The sequence below is a fragment of the Ascaphus truei genome, chromosome 4 (assembly GCF_040206685.1).
Source record: "Ascaphus truei isolate aAscTru1 chromosome 4, aAscTru1.hap1, whole genome shotgun sequence".
Lineage (NCBI taxonomy): Eukaryota > Metazoa > Chordata > Amphibia > Anura > Ascaphidae > Ascaphus > Ascaphus truei.
Window position 1 is genome coordinate 47,005,913 of NC_134486.1, and position 22,667 is coordinate 47,028,579.

Here is a 22,667-nt window from a genome sequence, read left to right on the forward strand (position 1 = left end):
TTTGCTGAAGCCAGGAAATGGGCAGCTAGCAAGCATTGTATTTAAAGAAATAGAGCCCCAATAGGTCAAGGTGAAGAATACACCTTTGGAAGGAAAAAAAAAACCCTGGGAATTTAAAATGGCCGCCCAGCTGAAGTCAAATACAGACTCTGCAAAAATAGGGAAGAAAATTTGTTCCTGGTGTAAAGAACCCCACCACACAGAGCAGTGTCCTTTCAGGCCTTATTCAGATGATGAGAGTGAATGCATGCACGGTACTGCTAATATTGTAAAACTTACCCAAGAGAAGAAAAAGTCTACAGAGATGCCTGTGACAGCTACGCCCTATACAAGCAAAATATGCCCACCTGTAGGACTACCACCATTTGGGGTTCTAGCAAAAGCGCCTCCTGAGGTCAGGAAGAAAAATATACCTGATAGCCCCAAAATGTAGGACAAGATGCAGCGTTCCTGTAATGAACCCTAGCCCACGGAAGAGTGGCCCTTCCAGTCCGATAAGGAGGAAGACATCTCTTACGGGGAACCCGAACCGAGTCACATCCACAAAACACCCCAAGAATGATGGGGGTGCCTGAACTCGGTACGAACCGAAAAGACCGCTCCCTATGATGACGAATATGATCGGCAGGACAAAGAGCGGGAGCAGCGGATCACCGAATATTTCCGTCAGCTAATACAGTTGCAAGAAAAGCCTGGCGGACCCAGTGACGCTGCTAAAATTTCAAATGAAGATGGAGACCCCGGTATCCCTGAGGGGACGGTGTCATCCAAAACAAAAAGGCGAAAAAAGAAAAGCGGTTCTTCACGTACCGTGGAAGGAACAGACACGTCCACAGATCCCGCGGAGAAAAAGGGGGACCAAGATGCCCTGCAGCCTAGAGAAAATGGAGGATTCGTCATGCGGATGACCGAATATCCAGAGGGCCCAAGGCAGAAGTCGGGTAACCCAAATAAGTGTCTGTCCGGTGCTAACAGTGAGGAACCCTCAACCAACCATCCCAGGGAAGTGGAGCCGAAACCAGTAAGTGACGATCCATTGATCAGCCCTGAAGATGCCCTGAAAATTGCCAGGCGTGATCTGTGATGACTGTGACTGCCAAATATGACTGTGATCTGCTCCGGGAACAATTGAAACTTGAGAGGGAAGATAATGCTGAGCTACAGAAGACGGTGCTCGCAATGTACTCTGAATCTGGATAGAATTGGACGATCTCAAGTCCGAGCTAAATGGTGCAAACACTAATAATGCCACCATGGCGGAAAAGCAGAGCCAATCCGATAAAATGATGGCTAAGCTGAAGCGGAAGTATGAGGAGGCACTGAAGGAGATTACAGTCTTTCAGCAAGAGGTTCACACTCTTCGCGTAGAACTGAATGCCTCACAACAGGAGGTCAACAGTGTCCGGACAGAGGTGAAAGTATCCCAGAAGGAGGTTCATACACTCTGCACAGCGCTGGATGCCTCACACCACGAGATCGGCAGCTGCAGCACAAAACTGGAAGTCTCCAGAAAGGAACTTCACAATCTCGCTGAGGAGCTGGACATTTCAAAGAAAACTATCCTCCATCTTAATTTAGATCTCAAACTCTCTCAGAAGGAGCTTCAGACCCTCAACCTAGAGATGGAAGTCTCACGCCAGGAGACAGCCCGCCTCCAAGCAGATGTGCAAAACTGGAAGGCGGACTGCAAGGAGGCCCTGAATATTACAGAGACTGAAAAAAGAGAAAATTTAAGATTAAAAAAAGAAAATTCGGAGTTGACAGACCACGTCAATGGAAAGAATGAAAAGCTGCATGAGCTTAAGAAAATACAGTAAAGAAATGGTTGGAAGGTGAAAAGTTTGAAGCAGAGCACCGACTGCAGAACCAACTGCAAGGTCTGTATACACACCTCCAGAATGCCCAGGAGAAGCAGCGAACACTGCAGGAAGAAAATCTGCAGGCTGCTAAGGAAATACAAGTGCTGCAGAAATGTCTGATTACCCAGTGTATCCTCGCAAAGCAGCAGGATAAACTGAAGGCTACCCTGACCATCACCAAAGCATCGCTGGAGGGTAAACTTAGAGGCCCGGTGACTTGGTACAAGAGGGATCGCATAAAGGTCCAGAAACTGAGATGAGTATCTGCAGCCCAAGCGAAGAAGTTCACAGTGCTCCACAAATTAATGAATGATAGGTGGAAGCAAGCTCAGAGAAAGCACAGGGAAGAAATAAAGACCCTGAAAGGAGAATGGCAGGAAACACTCAAGAAACAGAGTGAGACTTTGCAGACCAGTAACTTACAGATGCCTCCAATACGGAAAAAGGTATTGGCTCTGCCCAAGCATTGGTATCCCACAGTAACTAATGCCCATGAGGACAAGATTACAGTGAGAGCTGGGGACACCACGCACCTTCAAAACTGTAAGGAATCCGCTCCTGGGTTTTGCTGAAACCTTGTCCTTACAGAACCTTGCAGCTTCTAGGAAACTCCCCCTTGAACCTGCAATCAAGAATCACCTGCTTCTGCAATTAGACTGCAGCCTGCTTCTTGCTGCCTCCTATGCAGCTCTGTCTCATTGGCTGTCTGTTCTATTTAACTCCTGCCCCGCCCACCAGGAAGTGGCTGAACATAGACCTTCTATAGTAACTGTGTTTGCCACAGCCTGTGTTTGGCCTGCCTGGCCTTCTTGTCTTAGTTCTCAGTTACTGGCAGACCCCGCCGCGCGGCCGCGGTTACACTGAAGCCTCAGTGTTTCTTGTCCTGTCTGCAGTACCTGTTCCCTGCTTCCTCTCCTGCAGAGGCCTGCACCGGTGCTTCCTGTTACCTGCTGCATATTCTCCTTGCAGAGGCCTGCATCGTTGTTCCTGTTACCTGCTGCAATCTCCTGCTTCCAGTGGCGTCCGCTACTCACAGTTGTACCTAGCTAGGTGGTGCTGTTTTTTGCTGAAGCACTGGATCCCCCATTCCTGTTCCTTTCTACGTTGGAGCACCTTCGCTCAAGCGTTCTGTTGCCGAACCCCAGCATGGATATCGTTTACCCAGCCTTCTCCTATCCTGACCCCGGCTTTTCCACGGATTATCCTGCCTTCTCCAGTCCTGATCTGGCTTTGTTTGACCACAGAATTCGCAACCCGGATCAGGCTTCGTGGTCTTAGGTCGGTGTATATCTATCCCCACCTCAGCCCCGCGGTTCGGTCCAGGCTTGTGGTGAGCACGTACGTTACAAAAACAAGATTACAAAGTTTGAGCCACCTAAGAAAGCACTAGCAAAACCTGCAACCGCCCGACAGGCAACAAACAGAGGTAGGAGTGCAGAATCAAAGCCAGAAGAATCCTTAGCTGAGGAAGCTGAAAAGATAGGACGTTCTATGGAAATGGAGCTGGAATCGCAACTCAACCCCAAAGAAGCTGAACTGGCAACTACATTGAATGGGAAAAGTGCAGGAAGAGCTTCAAGAACTGAGGGCTCAGGTGGCAGTTCTTGGGCGCTCTTGTGATACCATGAAGTGGACATTTGGTGCTAAAGCGGAGCACATGGGAAAGATGGCAAGAGAAAGCGATTTGCATAAACGCTCTGCGACTGTCGCTATACAGTCTGCCTACAAAAAGAGGAGCGCCCGACACAGGGGAAAGCTCATGACCACGTGGTCTGTAGAAAGACTGTACTTGGAAAAAGTTCTCCTTGAGCGACTGACGACTGCTGATCTCAAGCACCTTCTGGAGGAGACACTACTAAACTGGAGGAAGGGCTCCAATCCCAGCAGGACTCAGGGTTCTCCTCCACCCACTCTCATTCAAGTCACTGAGATATCTCGAATGAGAGTGGAAGGATGGGCTTTGGCCGTGGCAAGCCCGAGCTTCCCACAAACAGGGGAGGTATGTTACAGGGGACTTGTCCCTGTTCAAAAATGTGCCTCTAATTCAGCAGTGTGGTGGTTAACTGCTGGTAGTCAATTAACCAACACCACCTGGCTGATTAGAGGTTTGTTAGAAAAGCCTGCCTTTGAGACAGGAAGAGAGATTCCTGAGTCTCACAATTGGGGGGACTGACCAGAGGAACGGCTGTCTTGAGCTGCAGAAGGACTGGACTGTATGCTGATAGCAAGACAAGGGGACCAAACCTCAAAACCTGGACAGACATTGCTGTAGCACACAAAGGTGCTTACCCAAGAGAGCAGAGAGGATTTCCCCTACAGCTTCATCAGACAGATAAGACTTTCTTTTGGAACTGTTATATATCTGTATATATGTTTATATTTTGGGACTGGTAAATAGCTTAGCTAACCAACCCAGTCAGAGAGGGCTGAGCTACATGTGTAGATAGTCTCCAAAGCGGAGATAGGTTTTTGTTTGGTTTCTTTTCATATGTTTTGCTATGTTAAAGGGACAGGCGCAATAAAGCCTAATTTTAATTTCACCTTAAAAACAGTCTCCATTGCGTACCTCTGAACACGTCTCTTACACTCCCCCCTCACCAATACTCAGTCTTCACACATTCCCTCACTTACTGTAACCTGTCAATGTGTTCAGGAGGGGGAAAACGGCATTTAGAAGATCATACCTCCGGTATACTGGTTTAAGTGCCACCTTGTGTCAGCATTTACACACAGGCCACAGATTTGCCATGACTGATTTTAATATTTTTGTTTATTTGTAAAGCGCCAACATATTCAGCAGCGTAGTACAATAGGAGCACAGAGTTACAAATATTACATAAACAGAGTTACATACCAAGTAAGGACAAACAAGGGCAAACAGATACAGAGAGGTAATGAGGGTCCTGCATGGGAAATCTTACAATGTAGAGGGAATAAGGGGCAATGTTGAAACAAAGAGGTAAAGTGGCTAGTGGCTGCTCATTGGGGGGCGAGTATGCCTCAGGGTAGAGTATGGTTCGGGCCCACAGCTGATCTCATTTAGGTTTAGGGGTCAGGATGTTAGAGGGTGTTAGCGTAGAGTATGGTCTAGTCCAGGGGTGGGCAACCTATTTTTTAATGTAGCCACAGGTGTGGCGAATTAGAAGTGAAAATAGCCACACAATGTAAAAATTGAGGTATTGTGTTGCGCATGCGAAAATTTAAACACACACTGTTTGAACAAGTTTATAAATTCTTAGGGCCATTCTATAGTGTGCGTGCCTGTGCGAACGTGCGTGCACGTGACACATGCTTTTTGTGTGTATGCTGTGAGCGAGTGAGGTACTGTGTGTATGTGTGTGTATGTGTGTGTGTGTGTGTTATAAATACGTTTGAAATAAATAAAGAAATGCTTTTGTAGCCATGCTGTAAAATGGCTGCAGTCATCTCTCCTGCTGACAGTAAGGCCTGGTAAGTTATGGGCATGCCAGCAGTAATCATGGAGGTTTGCCCTCAAACCCTGGTGAGGTGCCCTATGTATGGATGGGAGTGGTCACAGGCTCTGACTCCATGGTTAGTGATGTCAGAGTTGTGTCAGCCCCCAGAGGATACATAAGGCACAGCACTGTTCAAAAGTTAGGAGTTGAGAAGTTGTTGCTAAGTTGTAGGAGTGATTATGTTATAAGCTGCGGAATTATGAGACTGTGACCAGGGACCTGGCACAGGGTAGATACCCCTACGGGGATAGGGAATCCCTAATCAAGGAGAAATATACCTTTCAGAGGGAAGCCGCTGAACAATTATGTGTGGCTAGACCACTTACTGCAAGGGGGCAGCTAGCCCACATCCCTCAATAAAGATGACCCTGTTGAAAGATACTCTCGTGTGTAAGTATGGAGTAATTGCACAAATAGAAGCACCCCAGAGGAGTTCCTCACCAGGACCATCCACAAGCTCACGCTGGGATCCTGATGAGGTGGAGGCGCTGCACTGGATCTAGGTAGGACTCGAGCACACTACCTCAGCTGCCTGTCTGGGTTGGCAATCCCCAACACAACATCATGCGGGAGACTCAGGAGTCCTGTTGCCAACAGGTGCACCACCAGACATCACACTGTAATGGGGACTGGTTAGACCACAGGGGCCAATATGAGATTGGGTGGGTCAGGCTAGTCCAGAAAACCCGTTACACTTTAAATTATTTATTAACATTGTACATACAGTACACACACACACACACATTTCAGTGGTGGTAGCGGCGTAAAACCATTATAGAAAGGCTGCTAACCTCAGCCAACTATAACTGCCACGCGCGCGCACGGCGCAGCAAGCGCGCCCTCTATAGAACAGCCCTCAGACCGCAACCCCCCTCATCCTCTCACCCCCCTCTTCATCCTCCTCTCACGCTACCACCACTACCCTCCTCAACATCATCTCCTCACCCCCTCATCATCACCATCTCATTTAACCCCCCTCATCACCATCTCATTTAACACCCCCTCATCATCACCATCTCATTTAACCCCCCCTCATCACCATCTCATTTAACCCTCCCTCATCACCATCTCATTTAACCCCCCCTCATCACCATCTCATTTAACCCCCCCTCATCACCATCTCATTTAACCCCCCCTCATCATCTCCCCCAGCACCCTTGATCTCCCCAATCAAGCACCCCCCCTCCCCAATCAAGCATCCCCCCCTACACCAGTGGTGGGATTCAAAATTTTTAGTAACAGATTATCTCTCACCAGGGGGGGGGGAGGGAGACAGGGGGGGGGTAGAGAGAGAGAGCCAGGGGGGGGGGGGGGGAGTGAGAGACAGATGGGGGAGATGTTTTGTGTTTATGTATTATATTTATGGTTTTTTTAATGTTTTTATTCAGTTGAACAGGAATGCATGTGGGGGGGGGTGGAAGAGACCAGAGGCCCCCTCACATCTCTCCCAGCCCCCCTCACACATCACTCCCAGCCCCCTCACAGCTCTCCCAGACCCCTCACCTCTCTCCCAGCCCCCCTCACACATCACTCCCAGCCCCCTCACATCACTCCCAGCCCCCCTCACATCTCACATCTCTCCCAGCCCCCCTCACACATTTCTCCCAGCCCCCTCACATCTCTCCCAGCCCCCTCACATCTCTCCCAGCTCCCCTCACATCTCTCCCAGCCCCCCTCATATTTCTCCCAGCCCCCCTCACATTTCTCCCAGCCCCCTCACATCTCTCCCAGCTCCCCTCACATCTCATTCAGCCCCCCTAACATCTCTCACAGACCCCCTCACATCTCTCCCTAACCCCCTCACATTTCTCCCAGCCCCCTCACATCTCTCCCAGCCCCCCTCACATTTCTCCCAGTCCCCCTCACATTTCTCCCAGCCCCCCTCACATCTCTCCCTAACCCCCTCACATTTCTCCCAGCCCCCCTCACATTTCTCCCAGCCCCCTCACATTTCTCCCAGCCCCCTCACATCTCTCCCAGCCCCCCTCACATTTCTCCCAGCCCCCCTCACATCTCTCCCTAACCCCCTCACATTTCTCCCAGCCCCCTCACATCTCTCCCAGCCCCCCTCACATTTCTCCCAGCCCCCCTCACACATCTCTCCCAGCCCCCCTCACATTTCTCCCAGCCCCCTCACATTTCTCCCAGCCCCCTCACATCTCTCCCAGCCCCCCTCACATTTCTCCCAGCCCCCCTCACATTTCTCCCAGCCCCCCTCACATCTCTCCCTAACCCCCTCACATTTCTCCCAGCCCCCTCACATCTCTCCCAGCCCCCCTCACATTTCTCCCAGCCCCCCTCACACATCTCTCCCAGCCCCCCTCACATCTCTCCCAGCCCCCCTCACATTTCTCCCAGCCCCCTCACATCTCTCCCAGCTCCCCTCACATCTCATTCAGCCCCCCTAACATCTCTCACAGACCCCCTCACATCTCACATCTTACCCAGCCCCCTAATATCTCTCCCAGCCCCCCTCACATTTCTCCCAGCCCCCTCACATCTCTCCCAGCCCCCCTCACATTTCTCCCAGCCCCCCTCACATTTCTCCCAGCACCCCTCACAGTTCTCCCAGCCCCCTCACATCTCTCCCAGCCCCCTCACATCTCTCCCAGCCCCCCTCACATTTCTCCCAGCCCCCTCACATCTCTCCCAGCCCCCTCACATCTCTCCCAGCCCCCTCACATTTCTCCCAGCCCCCCTCACATTTCTCCCAGCCCCCCTCACATTTCTCCCAGCCCCCTCACATCTCTCCCAGCCCCCTCACATCTCTCCCAGTCCTCCCATCCATGCCTACCTTGTCTTGTAGTAGAATCTCTTGAGTCAGAGCAGGAGCAGCAAGGGGAGAGGAGCGCTCTATAGTAGCAGCAGACAGGAAGTTCCGGGTCAGGCTGCTAGATGGCGCACCTCCCCTGCAGTCCTGCTTTCATACCAGGCTTTGCAGCCTGGTGCCGCATACCATCTCCCCCTGCTGCTTCTTAGCAAACATTAGAAATCCACCCCCCTCCCCCCCCCTCTCCCCCTCCCCGGAGTCCCGGCGGCCCTGTTCGCCACAGTTTCCCTGCCAATTCGCCACAAGTGGAGAATGGCGACAGGGTTGCCCACCCTGGGTCTAGTCACACAGCAAGTCCCAATAGGGCCTTTTTAAATCCTGTTAATTAGGCCCAGGTGATCTGCAACTGGCTTCATCTTCTGGACCTCCCCTGTTCTGTGCAAGACCTGGTCTGGATTCCTAAAGGCAGGTTGTAAGGTTGTGGAGCAGTATCCTCCCCATGACTTTTAACTTTTAGTAGGGTCAGGTAGAATTGATCAAAGCAGGTCTTATATGCCTTCCATCCACAACTACACCACATTTCCTCTCACAAGCTATAAATGTGGAACTTGTCGACATACAGATACTGAAAAACAAAAGATTGTATTAGTTTATCAATAGAAGAGGTGTGGAATGAGAATAGCAGAGGGCCAAGGACAGAGTCTTGTGGGACCCCAACAGAAAGAATGGTCGGATAGGTTGGACGTGTACCATGAGAGGGTTGCATTAAATAGGTCAATGGAGTGAAGAGTGCGCAGGATTAGGCGGTGATCTACAGTGTCAAACGCATCAGATAGAATCAGTAGAATAAGGATAAGTGAGTGACCCTTAGATCTATCTGTGAGTAGGTCGTTCGTCACTCTTTTTAGCGCTGTCTCGGTGGAGGTGCAGAGGATGGAAACCAGATTGCAAAGAGTCAAGCAGAGAGTTGGAGGAGGTCAAGCGAGTCAACTGGTTGTATACAAGTCACTCAAATAGCATGGAGGCAAAGGGGAGAAGAGATGTACTGTAGGGCAGTAGATAGAGGGAGTCTGGGTCAAGAGAGGGTTCCTTTAGAATGGGCATGATGAGTGCATGTTTAAAGGAAAATGGGAATGTGCCAGAGATGAGAGGTTAAAAAGGTGACTTAGGGTAGGGCTTAGTGTGCCAGAGAGGGAGCAGAGGAGATGTGAGAGAATAGGATCAAGGGGGAAAGTTGTAGGGTGAGATGATGAGGAGTACGAAGACCTTGTCCTCAGTCAAAGGGGAAAATTAATTGTGGATGTATGTGTTCAAAGGGAGATAGGTGGTGAGTCTGGAACCTGACAAATCTTGGTTATTGTAACCTTCTTGAAAAAAGTTATTCCTTAAATCGCATGACCTACAGTAATCTTATAATCATCCAATGAGGAACAATTTTGACGAAGACGTAGGAATTGTCCTCTTGGGATTCCTTTGAAGAGGGATCTATTGTGACGACTCCTTGCGTGTAGCAGGGAGTTGCGAGAATTTTCCTTACGATAGATGTCACTCTGAAATGTCTTGTCCAGATCTACAAATAAATATAAATCCAAAAATTGAATGTGATGTCGGTGAAAGATGTGAGTGAACTGTAGATTGAGTGTATTATCTCCCAGATAATCAAAGAAGAGTATTAAATCCATCACAGAACCACCCCAAATAATGAGCAAATCGTCAATGTAGCGTTTATAAAAAAAAACACATTTTGACTGAAAGGGTAATTATCTCCAAACACGTGGGACACCCATGAAAAGGTTGGCGTAGAATGGAGCAAAGCAAGTCCCTATCGCGGTCCCACGTGTTTGGAGATAAAACTGACCGTCAAACTGAAAATAATTGTGGTTTAGTAACAAAAGAATGCTAACCAGTAAAAAGGTAATGTGTGCTGGTGATAGGGTGGAAGTGTGTTCTAAATACTAACGAATGGCTACAACTACCTTATTCCAGTATTCTGTTTGATATACATATTACTATTCAATACAGTAGGTTGCCATTGCTCCATACCACTACTATTTGAGATACATAAAATATGAATGTTTCATTAATATTGGTTATGATTTTTTTATTTTTGATGCATTTATATGCTTTAATTTGAACATGTTTATCTTTTCTTAATTTTTCATTTGAAGCACTATATATTATGCATCATTTGTGAGAATACTAAACAGCTTCTCTATGATCTAATTTACAAATTAAGATATACAATATATATTTATATGTATTTTTACATCTATATGATTATGACAAGTATTAACAGAGCAACACACTTATGCATTATATTAAGATCAACTATTCGATTATAATCCATATTATTTACATATACTGTATGGATTTACTGTCTATTGCTTATATAATAGCTATAGTGGTTAAAGTGAAATGTTTTCTTTTTTTATTTTTAGTCTCAGTTGATGTGATTTTTAACCTACTAATTGAACAAATGTTTAAATACTGTTATGCCACAATCAGTTGCGTTTCATGTGATTTTCTTGATTACTTACTCAGCACCTATAAATGTGCTTGTTTCCGGTCTGTCCAATACTCCTTGAGAAAGTTCAGCTTTTGCGTGAAACGCGTGGGAGGACACACTGTTTTGAGAACCACTTTCTTAATGTTCTAATAAAGCCTCTAAGATTTTTTCACTACCTGGGTTCCCTGCTTTTTATCCCCTTTGGACTTTTTTGTCAGTGCCCTGAAACTTTGTTACAGACTGATCTGTGAAGTAGGTGGAAGGTCTTGGGCCATGAGGGCAGAAAGCGGTGCAGGTATAGGTGCAGAGAAGGAAGTCAAAGGAGGCAAATAGGTGTTGAGGGTTAGAGGACAGTGTTCGAATGAGTGAGGAAAAGTAGGTTTGCTTGACAAGGGAAAGGGCAGTGTTATATGAAGTGAGTGGGAATGTAATAATATAGCATAATAGCATTCAGAGAGTTGGGTTTGGAGTGGATGCCTATATTTGAGTGTCATTAGGATAGAGCTAACACCAGAAGACAAAATCATTTATAAGGTCACCCAGGAAGAGTGTATACTGAGAAAAGTCCCACAGCACTAAGGCATACAACCAAACAGATTGAAACAAGGTTGGGGTCACAACATAGGTAAGAGGTGAACGAGGTTTTACAAGTACTAAGATACTGAGAACTATGATTAGGATAATAGGGTGGCCACATTTTCTTTAAAAACAATAAACAAGATAAGCAAAATTCTAACAGACAACTTGCCATGAGATTTAGCTTCACGGAGACAATAGACTATTTTTTTAAGCATAGTGTGATTTCTGAGTGGCAGAATATATCTCAAAACACTTGAACTTTATTTTTTCATTTAAAAGCAACTAAATGAATTTTGTATTTATATGAAAAAAGTGTGCCTTCATTATTCTGTAGATAAGTCTAGACTAGATATTCCAATATACAGTTATCTGCTCCTACAGGCTTCCCTAACCATGCTACAGTACTGTACATCAAAGGAAAACCCATAGCCGTTAAATCTTTCAGCTCCTTTTGCTAAATTCGAGAAATGGTACAATGGATTACACTGAAAGGTTTAAGATTAAGTTAGCATAGTACTGGACAGGGAGTAAATGTAGCTTTCTTTTAGACAAAGTTTTATGGTCCTTATAATTCTGACAGGTGAAAATCCTCTGTACTCTGGGTCATAAGAGAGTGGTGGTCTGCAACAAATAGGAAGTGCAAAAAATGCTGCTTTATCTTCTATATTTACATTTACATTAAAAACTCCTATGGGGTCATAGAGTAATTTCCACAACAGAGCAGACAAGTAAATGTAATTTTAGGTAGTGTACTGTATCAGCGACATCATACTGTGGGGCTTATGCAGAGAGGTACGGTAGGGTATAATTAGGCAGGTTTGCGCCAAAATTTTGTGTTTTGTAAGAGATAGTGGCGAGAATTTGGCGGGGCTATTCAAATTCGGCAGACGTGTGGCGAGAATCGTGATCTCGCCACAACGTAATAACGCTAGATTCCAGTAGCTCCGATGCGCATGAACGCGCCAATCGGAGCTACAATATGGCGCGTTTTGTTGTAATTTTGCCTGCCAACAAAAGTTGGCTGTATTGTGGGCTATTACCGCGCGCCTCAGAATTGCGAGTTTCACGCCAAGTGAAACTCGCCTAATTAGCTATTTCCTACACTCCGCGCTACCGGAGTTCCCTGCATACCATCACAATATATTCAAATCCTGTGGCGAATTTTATCCGTACCTCTCTGCATAAGCCCCTGTATGCTAATTCTTCCCTCGAGAAGCGTGTTGTTTTCCTCTTTATTCAGGGAGTACAAACAGGTTAACGTCATTTTGGCTTTTTTTCTGCATGTAGAAGTATGTCATTCTAAAGTATCCTCTAGATAATGTAGCAGCTGTAGTTAGCTGATATGCAAAGTATCTACAGAGAAAATCTATAAAGAAGGTTCATAACATAGATGGATTCAATGAAGTGAATCATACTCTCAATGTAAAAGTATAATTAAACAAGAAAACCTCTTACAAATGCATTTGTTTTCTCAGCATATCGGCTTAGTGTTTTGAGGAGTGTCGATGAATTTGAGACAGCTACAATAACTGCACGTAAGGCAATAGCATACAGTACTTAGTTTTTAACCTTGCTATTTAAAGCAGCACTACATCCTGTTAAAATTTATATATATTTATAAGATTAGGTCATGCGATTTAAAGAATCACTTTTTATAAAGAGGTTACAATAACAAAGATTTGTATGATGCTTTTGAATACGCACTTTCAGTGGACAGGGCTGATCTTATCTCTATAGATAATACTAATTTAGATACCAATACCCAATCAGATACTACTGCCATGACCCTCCTTATTTCATTATTCTTTTATTCAATTCATTTGCTCCAATATTATCAATATGTACATATTTATAATTTAGGATCTTTGTATCCTTTTTTCTAAAGGTTTAACAATGCAATTCAGGGACAACCTCATATTATTACTCGTTATGATACCGATCCAACATAGTTCAGTTGGATTTAGATTAATATTGATATGTGTTTACAACTACCTTATTCCACTATTCTGTTTGATATACAGATTACTATTCAATAGGTTGCCATTGCTCCATACCACTACTATTTGAGATACATAAAATATGAATGTTTTATTAATATTTGTTATGTTTATTTTTATTTTTTGATGCATTAATATGCTTTAACTTGTACATGTTTTTCTTTTCTTAATTTTTCATTTGAAGCACTATTTATTATGCATCATTTGTGAGAATACTAAACAGCTTCTCTATGATCAAATTTACAAATTAAGATATACAATATATATTTTATATGTATTTTTACATCTATATTATTATGACAAGTATTAACAGAGAGCAACACACTTATGCATTAGATTAAGATCAACTTTTCGATTATAACAAATATTATTTACATACAGATGCAGCGGCCGTTATTTGAACACTTCACGCGTTGTATACCTCGGAATACCCACGTCATGGCGCGTGATTTCTTCCAACCGTACCGCCTTTAAACGCGAATGCAGGCGAGTGCAGAAAATGGCATTTTAGTGTTCTGGTTTTTAAACACCTGAAATTGACACAGTAGCACAGTACTGTACACACTACAATTCATTCATTGCATTGGATTTCATTGCACACAAAGAAACCGAATCCATGAAATTCAAACAAAGCAACCGCGATAAACACGTGTGCCTGGGGCGATTGGACGATATTTATTTAAAAATCTCTATAAAAAAAATCTATATATAATGTCACGGGAGACCAGGCAATTTACACCTTTTTACCAGGATCATTCATTGAGCAAAACAAGATAATGAAATACATTGTAGTTTATTCACAGAAATAGGCATACACACAGTGGAACACAAAATACAGACGAAAAGCACAATTAATGGGGGTTTGGGGTCGAAAATTAGACTGTTCTAGGTGCAGGGAACTCTAAATAAACGTTTTTCCCCTGACCCCGAAATCCTCTGGTTCTCAAATCGGCGGGAAGTTCCACACGCCACCGCTCCCTCTCTTCTGAGAACTTGGACTCCTTTTGACTGGGGGTTAGCACCAAACTCCTGGTACTAAAATCGGCTTGCAATGACAGCTGCAACCGCTACGTTCGATTATTAGAACTTGGCCGCCAGAAGTGGGACTTAGAATATTTTCCTGGCAGACTTTTCTGAAGCCGGTGCTCTGCTATTCGCGCAAGAGCACTTTTGAAAAGCCCGCCCGCACTTCTACCGCTGGAAATCTCAACACCGATTTGCCTATGGGTTTCTTATAGTATTTCGGAGTTTTTTCACAAAATACTCCAGCCAATCAGAGCGTGGAAACTTTCTTAGCAGCCAATCAGAGCGAAGCCAGTCTGGAAAGCAGGAAATCAGAAATTGCCAAGGGACATGCACAAGATTGCCACCTCCGTCCCTGGCTATGTCATGCCACCTGCTGGGTTAGGCTCCTCCAGGTCTGGTAGGACAAATGGCAGCCGGGACGACTGCCATTGATCCCAGGACGTGGGTACTTGAGCCTTTACCTGTTACCCAAATGGCTTGCACACCTCAGGCATCCTCTTGTGGCTTTCATCTCCGATGTCCAGCAGACTTACTGGCACCAACTTGGTAGCCCTGGTAGCCTGACTGAACATTGGTTCCGAAAGTCTCAACTCAATTATAGTGCACAACAGTACATACCAGCACTATTACAGTATTAATAAAATATACACATGTAATACTTTCCTAAGTCTCTGGGTAAGGGGAATAGAAATCTGCACTTTTATTTCTACTAGCCTTTATTCCCCACACACTGTCATTAGACTTAGACTGGACTCTGAGTCCCATCACAACCTTATATATGGTTGGAGCACCCAAGAACCCCAATACAGGTTCTGGGCTACCTGGGCATTAACTGGGGTGTCCCCCTTAACCTAGGGACCCCTTATAGTTACAGGGACACTTTACATCCCCTTGCCCCATTTACCTTTCTGGGCTATGCTGAAGCAGGGAACCCTAGTGGTGAGTCGCGCAAGCGTTTTCAAGGGGAGATATTGCTGAGACAATGTGCCTACATGTATCCGAGAAACAGGCATGATTCCCGGGAATATTTTTAGGGGAACAGACAACTTCGTACCCCAGCTACCAAGGCCCATTCTGACAACAATTTATCCGCAAAACCCACCTTGAAACTCATGCCCCAGCAATCCCTGCTCGCTGGCATCCCTGGAGAAAAAAAATTATTTCTCGCAAATTATAGGTTATGCATTTAATGTTACTGGGCTCAAGAGCTGACACTCCCAAACCTTTAAGAGCCTGGTTACCCCCTCACCGTCACATATAATATTACAGGTTTGAAGTAGGGAGTCTCCAGAGCAGTGTTAATTTTAGGTCCGGGGACCCCCTGCTTCCAAAGATACTTACCTCCTTATGGGGTGCCGATATCTCTGCAGGTAGGGAACTGTGTGCCTAACAAATTAGTGGCATTTAAATGACGCGGGTCAATAGGGAGCTGTGACGTCTTCCATTGCAGCTTCCTATTGGCCAGCGTGACCAGGACGTTTAAACTGCGCAGGAATATCGGCACTCCCTCTGGAGGTAAATATCTCTCGAAGCAGAGGGTGCCCGGAGCTGAAAGTAACACAGTTCAGCTGTGGAAACCCTCTGCTTCAATCCTGTAATAAAAACAAAACAAAAAAAAGACTGCAATGCAGCATGTAGTTCTGCTTTAAAACCTACTGATTTATTCACTAAAGTGCAATAGTCTTTATAAGTCATTAGTGGCAATTCAAATATTGAGCCGAGTAAACTCTAACACCAATATTTTATCAACAGAACAATTTCCTAAGATGAATGTCTCTGCAGTAAATCTTTGCCAATGGATAAATCTTACCAAGGTTGCTCAGTCCATATTTGTAAAAAATCTAAGGAAAAACGGTTACAACAATGAAGTTAATTGTAACTGACAACAACTGAGAGAATCAATCGTAAACAAAACGCAAGACAGAACGGGCAATACTGGAAGAGATTGTGCATTGTGTGGATGTGTTCTTTGCTCACTTCTTTATGTACTATGTTTGGTAGGCGCAATGATACCTGTGGTGTGCAGTTCATTGACAAGTCCATTATATTCTGTCTTACACTTGCACTGCTGTGAGGTCAGACATTGAGAACCAAAGATCTTTTGGTTGACAAGAAAAAGAATGAGCTAGCTAAGTTGATATTGATCACATATGCCACACATTGCACATAAAACACAATTATGTGACCTTTTCCTCCTATTATATTGTAACCTTTAATTCGTGTTGCTCCTGAAAGAAGTAGGTCTATAGGATCATATTATGCAGCAATACATGAAATAGAATTGTGAAGTGTGAAATGTTAGCACGTTTCTAATCACATTTCTCACATTTGTTGATCTTTTAAATGAAAAATGTTATGCATCCTGAGACCTGACAAACGTAATCCGATCAAAGGAAAGGGAGACCTGAGCTGATCCATAATACTACTTACTGCATTAGTCAACTCCTCCCTAACTTCTACTAGAACATCACTCCGAATTGCTTAGTGACAAGTATCAACACAAAACATCTTCATACTGTACATTAGTACTAACCGACACTTTTGAAACAGACCCTTTTAGTTTTACCTTAATGGCAAAATAGTGCTGTGTGATGCTGTACCTCCCATCATGCCTTAGCGTAACCAGATTCATTTCTGGGAGGTACAGTACAGTATGTCCCCTTTCCTTAGCTTGAATAGTTGTAATAATATATATGTTAATAGGGCTGCAGTACTGTATTTGGAAGATTTGAGGGAGAAAAATACAATGATATGTCCTATTGAGGATATGGGATCAGGCATGGTGTTCATAGGGCAGTGGGTGTCTAAAACAAGCTCTTCTAAAATGACTGAAAGCAGGTGTCTCTAGGGCAACTTTACATCAGGTCAATGATCAAGTCAGATGGAACATTCATCTAATATCCTGCTTGCAAAATATGCAGTGTGACTTTAGTGCTAAACATACAGATGCAGCGACCGTTATTCGAACAAATCACGGAGCCGTTTTCGTGTGCTCGGCTGTATTCCACGCGGCATTAACGCCGCCAATCGCCCCAGGCACCCGTGTTTATCGCGGTTGCTTTGTTTGAATTTCATGGATTCTGTTTCTTTGTGTGCAATGAAATTAATGAATTGTAATGTGTACAGTACTGTGCTACTGTGCTACTGTGTCAATTTCAGGTGTTTAAAAACCAGAACACTCAAATGCCATTTTCTGCATTCGCATCTGAAGGCGGTATGGTTGGAAGAAATCACGCACCATGACATGGGTATTCTGAGGTATACAACGCGAGAAGTGTTCGAATAATGTCCGCTGCATCTGTAAGTGTCAAGGATCTCTTAAAGGCTGACTTAAATGTGAGAATTTCTATCCTGTTCTCTGTCACCCTAAGTCCTTCTATGTCATTTGAAGGCTTCTTTACCCTCAACAATGATGGAGTAAAAATAAAGATTGCCTCTGTTGGTTTCGAAGTCTCAATTAGCCTCTCTCATTATAAACAACAAAGAAACCAAACAAAAGTTGTAATTAGTTTGATTATTGACTGTTTTAGAGAGGTGTTTTGGGAGGTGGTTTGCAGTTTTACCAGTTAGATTACTCTATAGGGAGGTCTATCGGGAATAGTGTGGGATGCATTAAATAAGTTAAAACACCATTGGTATGAGTGGAAGCGCTGCCATATAGTTATAGGAAGAGGCCAGTTTGGTTAGGACACATTTCTCTGCTTCCTGGACATGTGCATAAAAGCCATTGTCTCTCGATCCATTTACCTCCCCCCCTCCATGCTCAACCAATCAGGACCCAGTTTCTTCCCAACCCCCCACTTAACTCGCTGGGACCTTTTCGGCAGGCGTGCTTTTATCCCTCAAAGTCCTAGCCATTATGAATATTTATCAAAATCTGAATACTACTATTCATTGCCTCTGAAAATACACTATACAGTACTAAAATACAAAGAGTTGGTTGGCCTCAGAGCACAGCTGTGAGAGGCTGAGATCTGCTATTTTAATAATGGTCTGGACTGCATCCTGGCCAAGTTTAATGCAGGGCTGGCTGGGAGAATTGAGGGGCTCAGTGAACTGTGTGCGCGCGGGGTCATGATGACATCACGTGATGCACGGGGCCTCTGGTCCGCCCTCGCGTTGCACTGTCACATGAAATTTGGGGTAGCTGGAGGCCCTGCGCTCTCCCCCCGCCCAACTTCGGTAATCAGTTTAAATGTTGTGGTGGTGGTTTAAATTAACCACCATAACATTTAAACTATGACTACAGAAGTTGGGCCAGGGGAGAGCGTTGGGCCAGGGGAGAGCGTTGGGCCAGGGGAGAGCGTTGGGCCAGGGGAGAGCGTTGGGCCAGGGGAGAGCGTTGGGCCAGGGGAGAGCGTTGGGCCAGTGGAGAGCGTTGGGCCAGGTGAATTTGCACCGCATCAATCCAGCCCTGGTTTAATTGAACAATTCACAATGTCAGTACGAAACAAATGATCAGAAGAAATGTATAATCGTTGGAGGGATTATGCCGCAGGTGAGCATTTTATTTAACATTCTGTTCTAAGGATATCTTACCTTATAATGAAACGATGAAGGCCCACATCAAAACTCCTACAAAATTAAAGAAGATGCCAAAATTACAATGAAGTACAACAAAACAGTGATGATTACAGACACAAGACAAAGCTGTACTTAGATTCTTTGCAGTTATGAATATTTTATAAAAGGCGTATATGAAATTTAGACTGAAGTGCGGCACACATTACGCATCCAGATGCAGATTCTTCCATGTATGTCAGCAATATTTGACATTTTTTTACCAGAAAATAATACATTGATGTGCCTGTCCTAAGTCAGGGGAGTGCAAACTTTGGTAGCAGCGCCCCCCTGCCTGCTCCCCCTCGCTCTCGTACCACCCTTACCGTGATTGCTGGCGTCAAATGATGGCCCGTGGTCACATGACGTCATGTGACCCCGTTGCGATGAACGTGTGACGTAATGCCGCATGACAACACGGCGTCATTTGACTCTGCGTTACCATGGCGACGCTTCACAGCAACTCTTCTGAATCCCGGTAGGTGAGTTGCAGAGGCCTCCACCATCCCCCAGCATTTAATTTAAATGCCTCGGGGAAGAGTGCGGGGCCTCTGCAAGCGCCGTGCCCCCCACCCTCACCACAAAAAAAAGCCAACGCCCCACTTTACACACCCCTGTCCTAAGTTATAATGCACAATGAAGATTTGCAATAAAACATTTGCAGCGATTCCCTAGCCTCCGATACGGGTTATTGCACTGCGATTTCTGCCAATTGCCGTTGACTTGAATGCCACATAATGTGGTATCGTGAAGTGATAACCCTTATCTGAGGTTAGCGAATTTCCCACAGTCAACAATTATAAGGGAACACTTATTTATGACTTCTGGATGCGAGTGACTCCCAATGTTATGCTACCTGATTTTCTGACTGAAATTTGTTGCTGAAAGAAATTCCAGTCACGGTTTCATTGGAATTAAATTCTTCATCTTTAATTCAAAGCAGTATTGTATCAAAAGTTGCATCACTCTGACATAGTGACACACTATCATGTTACACATGATACATTGAAACACAATGTTTCAGGGCCATCTTTCCACTATGTCAAGTACAACATAAAATACTTTTAACATGATAGTGTGCCACTATATGTCTAAGTGATGCAACTTTGATACAATACTGCTATGAATAAAAGATGAAGGATTGAATTCAACCGGGAGTAAGTGTCAGTTCTTTTCTGCTATGTTATATTCTGAATGTATGCGGACTGAAGACAGGAACCTCTGCACCATGTCTAATGGATTGAAATGCAGGTATTGTGCAACCTGTGAGGGCTTGTTAGATCTATTAACCCTTAAAAATTCAAATCAGAATTATCAGGGATGTTAAGACCGTACAGCAAAAACTCCAAGCATTCAAATGGGCAGGTAAAATGCCACGAGTCAGTCACCACATTCCCAAAATGATGGGCGGTCTAAGTCTCCCAAATCTGCTTCATTACTATAGAGCGGCTCAACTACCTGGGGCTCAAATCACTTTGTGGCACATAACAGATGGTGCTCTAGAGATGGGTTGATATTGAAAACTCTACTGCCAGTCCAATAAAATTAGACTTCATACTACGGTTAAACAAAAAGGATAGACCATCGCATTAATCACTACTCCCTACCATCTTCGAACTTGGGAATCTCCCACTATGCGCAAATATGACCACTTCAGCTAGCACTATAATCCCGTTTTACAACCCTGCCTTCCCCCCAGGAGAGGAAAGGGAACAATTTGCCTTGTGGCAGAAAAAGGGCCTAAAACGAGTAATACATATTTTAGCGCAGATGACGTTGTGTCGTCGAAACGTGTCAGGATCATCGGACGACACATCATCACACAGGAGCACAATCAGGCCGGACAGTTGAAGGGCGCGAGATTCGACTCCCTCAACAAACAGAGCCTGGAGTGCGGTTTGAGGCACCTTCTGGTTCCAGGTGACTGCCGTCTACATCCTGAGAGGACTATCACCACAGATCAATACAGTTGGCGGTGATATTTGTATTCACAATTGCCTATTTTTAACCTCTCCTTGTAAGTGAGCCTATTTCCCTCCCTCCCCCTAATCCCTTCATTAAATGTATTTTTTACGCTATTGGGCATGCACCGTCTCTTTTCTCTCCCTTATATATACACATATATATACATACTGTATAAAGACATTGCATGAACAGTTCAAGATAATATGTTATAGGCATATGGAACAGTTACAGAACAGATTAAAATGTGAGAACGCTTTAGTTTTGAAAGAATTTAAGACTGGTGGCAGATTTGAGAGTCTCCAGTAGATTGCTCCAGTTGTGAGGGGCACGGTAAGAGAAGGAGGAGCAGCCAGATTATTTGTTGAACCTTGGGACAATGAACAATCTTTTGGAATCAGATTTCATGTGATGAGAGCTGCATGTGGTAGGGGTGAGGAGCTTGTTCAGATAGGTGGGTAGCTTGCCCAGAAAGTATTTGAAGGCAAGAAAGGAAAAATGAACTTTACGCCTAGACTCGTGTGATGACCAATCTAGTCCTTTGAGCATTTCGAAGTGATGTGTGTTGTAGTTACATTGGGAGGACAAAGCGACATATTGAGTTGTACAGTAGGTAGTGTCTATATCATTAAGGCGAATTTGGGGTGTTGTATTATATACTATGTCCCCTTAGTCTATAATTAGCATTAGCATTTGCTGTGCGATTCGCTTTCTGACCAGCTGGCTTCGGGAGGATTTGTTCCTATAAAGTACATACAGTTTGGCATAGGTTGTGGATGTCAGAGTATCAATATGCAACCCAAATGTTAAATGTGAGTCAAACCATATGCCCAGGTATTTAAAACTAGTGACAGGGGCTAGAATAGTATTAGAGTTGGTTCTGATCTGTAGCTCCATCATTGGTAGCTTTAGAAATGTATCCTTGGTCCCAAATACCATTGTTACAGTCTTGTCATTGTTTAAAAACAGTTTGTTTTGGAAAATCGAGATTTCAAGCCTCGAAAAATCAGATTGAAGTACGTGTTCAAGGTCAGAGAGGCTGGGGCTGTGTGCATATAAGATTGTGTCATCCGCATACATGTGCATTAAAGCTCCATTACAAGCTGTAGGTAGATCATTGATGAAGACTGAAAATAGTAGTGGCCCAAGAACACAGCCTTGTCGGACACCGCAGGTGATATCCAAGGAGTTGGAGTTAGAGCCTGAGATAAACACATGTTGGGATCTACCTAATATGTACAGTAGGAGTGAAATCAGATAAAAGCATGTTCCCCTATTCCAAAAGCACTGCCTTTTCATACTGCATTTTGAAAAGCCTTTGTAAAATCTAGGAATGTTGCACCAGTAAGTTGTCCCAGTTCTATTCCACATTGGATCTCATTGCAAACTTTTAGGAAGGAAGTTACTGTAGAGTGTTTTGGGTGAAAGCCAGATCGGAGTTGGCTAAAGAAATTTGTCTTGGGATAGTAATAGCTTAATTGAGAGTGGACACATTTTTCCATGCCTTTGAATAGTATTGGGATAAGAGAGATTAGCCTGTAGTTTGAATCAGTGTTTTTATCGCCACATGTTGGATATTGCTTAAACTGCAGCTTTAAAAGGGACAGTGTGCCCAATGCTTGGTCATGTTTGTGGATAAATAAACCACTCAACGTTTTGGTACAGCCTAAAATGCTTTGTGTGGACTCTTAACTGACCTCGCCTACAGGGCCACTCCATCACAGTATCACAGACTTTTGAGAACTCTGGAAATAATCAAGCGCAGAATCGAGGTCCTATATCAAGTCGATTCTGTACCAAGAGCAGTTGGTTAGGTCAGCCAGAAACTGTTGTGGGTTAAAGTTTCTAAACGTTCTAGTGAGTAGACTTTAGGGCTTGACTTGGGTGGTCTGATTTTCTGTACAAAGTAACTATTGCATGGTCACTGAAAAT

General features: G+C 44.5%; 1 protein-coding gene across 6 annotated transcripts in view; it reads right to left on the reverse strand.

Moving 5' to 3' along the window:
• Positions 1-22,667, reverse strand: part of HHAT (hedgehog acyltransferase) — a 640,323-nt gene that overhangs the window by 332,249 nt on the left and 285,407 nt on the right. For all 6 annotated transcript variants that reach the window (XM_075595711.1, XM_075595708.1, XM_075595707.1 and 3 more), the window contains one exon: positions 18,753-18,788. In XM_075595711.1, coding sequence (XP_075451826.1) covers positions 18,753-18,788 — 36 coding nt within the window. The remainder of the gene's footprint in view (positions 1-18,752; positions 18,789-22,667) is intronic.